The sequence below is a fragment of the Triticum dicoccoides genome, chromosome 5B (assembly GCF_002162155.2).
Source record: "Triticum dicoccoides isolate Atlit2015 ecotype Zavitan chromosome 5B, WEW_v2.0, whole genome shotgun sequence".
NCBI lineage: Eukaryota > Viridiplantae > Streptophyta > Magnoliopsida > Poales > Poaceae > Triticum > Triticum dicoccoides.
This window is the reverse complement of record NC_041389.1, coordinates 702,935,420-702,937,332: the sequence shown is the minus strand read 5'-3', so window position 1 is coordinate 702,937,332 and position 1,913 is coordinate 702,935,420. Positions and strand designations below refer to the sequence as shown.

The 1,913-nt window shown below is 51.9% G+C and overlaps 1 protein-coding gene across 1 annotated transcript; it reads right to left on the bottom strand.

Moving 5' to 3' along the window:
• Window positions 1-185: 185 nt before the first annotated feature.
• Window positions 186-948, bottom strand: LOC119312787 (thaumatin-like protein). The gene has a single exon (XM_037588551.1). The coding sequence runs from the start codon at window positions 896-898 to the stop codon at window positions 368-370; it is 531 nt and encodes a 176-aa protein (XP_037444448.1). The 5' UTR covers window positions 899-948; the 3' UTR covers window positions 186-367.
• Window positions 949-1,913: the final 965 nt, after the last annotated feature.

Below are 1,913 nucleotides of genomic sequence, written 5' to 3'. Positions count from 1 at the left end.
CTCTTGTAAAAAAGGAAAACTAATCGTGGAACATGTATGGAGTAGTGTTTGATAACCATAGAACATGCTCCCTTCATTCTAAAATAGACGACTCAACTTTGTACTAAGTTTAGTACAATATTAATATAAAATTGAGTCATCTATTTTGGAATGGAGGGAGTATTTAATTTGAGGGCTCTGGTACATAAATTAAATTATAAGCTATATAGTAGAAATGCGTACACTGCACGCACGGACAGCCTTATTTTCACGACATCGTCTTATATTCATCTTATGTAACAAACTTTATTCTTCACACTCAGTGTATGTACGCGTATTATGCTGGTGGTGGTATCGTCCGCTACTAGCTACGATGATACCTTCTTCCTCATGGGCAGAAGGTAACCTGGTAGCTGTTGTTGTTGCCGTTACAGGCGTGGTTCTTGGTGTCATCGGTCGGGAAGAGGTAGGCGTCGGGGCACTTGTCGGCCTGGCACACCAGGTTGGGCCCGTTGCTGCAGGAGAATGACAACGGCAGGTTGAAGCCGTCGATGACAGAGATGTCGTAAAAGTCCTGGCCGTTGCCGATGGTGAACTCGGCCAGGGTCAGCGGCGGCTGCCCGGACAGCGTGCACGACAGCGCGCCGCCGCAGTCTGCAGTCTGGCAGCTCCCGGAGTTGCCGTTGAAGTTGCAGCCCGTGCGGCCCCACACCCTGCCGGAGGGCGTGTTCGCGGGGACGTCGAGGGTCCACGTCTCGCCGGTGTTGAGCTGCCGACCCCCGCCGATCGGGGTGGCCGCCGGCCACACCGTGTAGGGACAGTTGTTCTTGATGTTGAACGTCGCCGCGTTCGTGCTGGCAGCGAACACGGCAAGGAAGAGGACCATGGAGGCAGCTGCTGCCAGGTGGGACGAAGCCATTTCAAGTTGCTTTGCTTCTGTGTCGTCTACACGTGGTTTGGTAGTAGTGCGGGATGATTGATGTGCTAGGGACGAAGGGGCATGGGTATTTATAGATGGCCGGGACTCCGGGATGGAAGGACAACTGGGATAAAGTCAAGGATGGTGTCCTTGAGTCAATTCGTGTGACTTGGCGATTTCCACGCATTCATCATCAATCAACAGGGAGACTCGACTCTGTCCATGAGCCACTTCGCAATCGCATAGATTTATCTTTCACACAGATCAGGATCGAAAACACGTACGTACGTGTAGTTCCATGCACCACACATCAAGTTGTTGGAACTTGCAAGAACAACTCTTCCTTCTTCTTCATAATAATAACAATGAAGTTACGTCCGCAGCACAGCAGGACACCAGCAAAAAGTAAGAGAAATCACAGCTACTACTTTTTTGGCGAAAATATCATACTAGTGAAGAAGTTTCATTGTTCACAAACGACTGGTCAGCGGATAAAGTTAGGCAGCATGCTCAAAACGGCATCCGGCCAATCTGACGCATTGCGAGGAAATTAAATATTTTTCCCTCTTGGGGGCTTCGTCTTGGAGCTCGGCATCGGCAAGCGGGACCGGTGGTTGGTGGCGTCCAGGCTTCTGCGGCAACGATGATGGTGGGAGCGATGTCGGCGACGTGGCAATGGTTGCGGTAGTCGGCTCTTCTTCGGCGTGTCCATGGTATTGCCTCGGTTTGCTTGTTGCTATGGAGTCGAAGCTGCGGTGGCGAGGCCCTGTGGTATACGATGACTGGCTGCAGGTTGCCCGTTCGGCGATCTTCCGTGGCGCCAGCCGTGCCTGGTTTTGTCCTACTAAGTTCTCCGTCAGAGTTGGAGTTGCGTTGTCGGGCCACAGGAGGCTGAGGTTTTGGCATCGATCTTCATGCAGCTTCATGTGTCCGCTACAGTGTGGGTTGAGTCGACGATCGCCTACGGCGAAGTCGGAGTCGTTTGCTCAAAGTGTAGGGATGGCGATGACGCCTC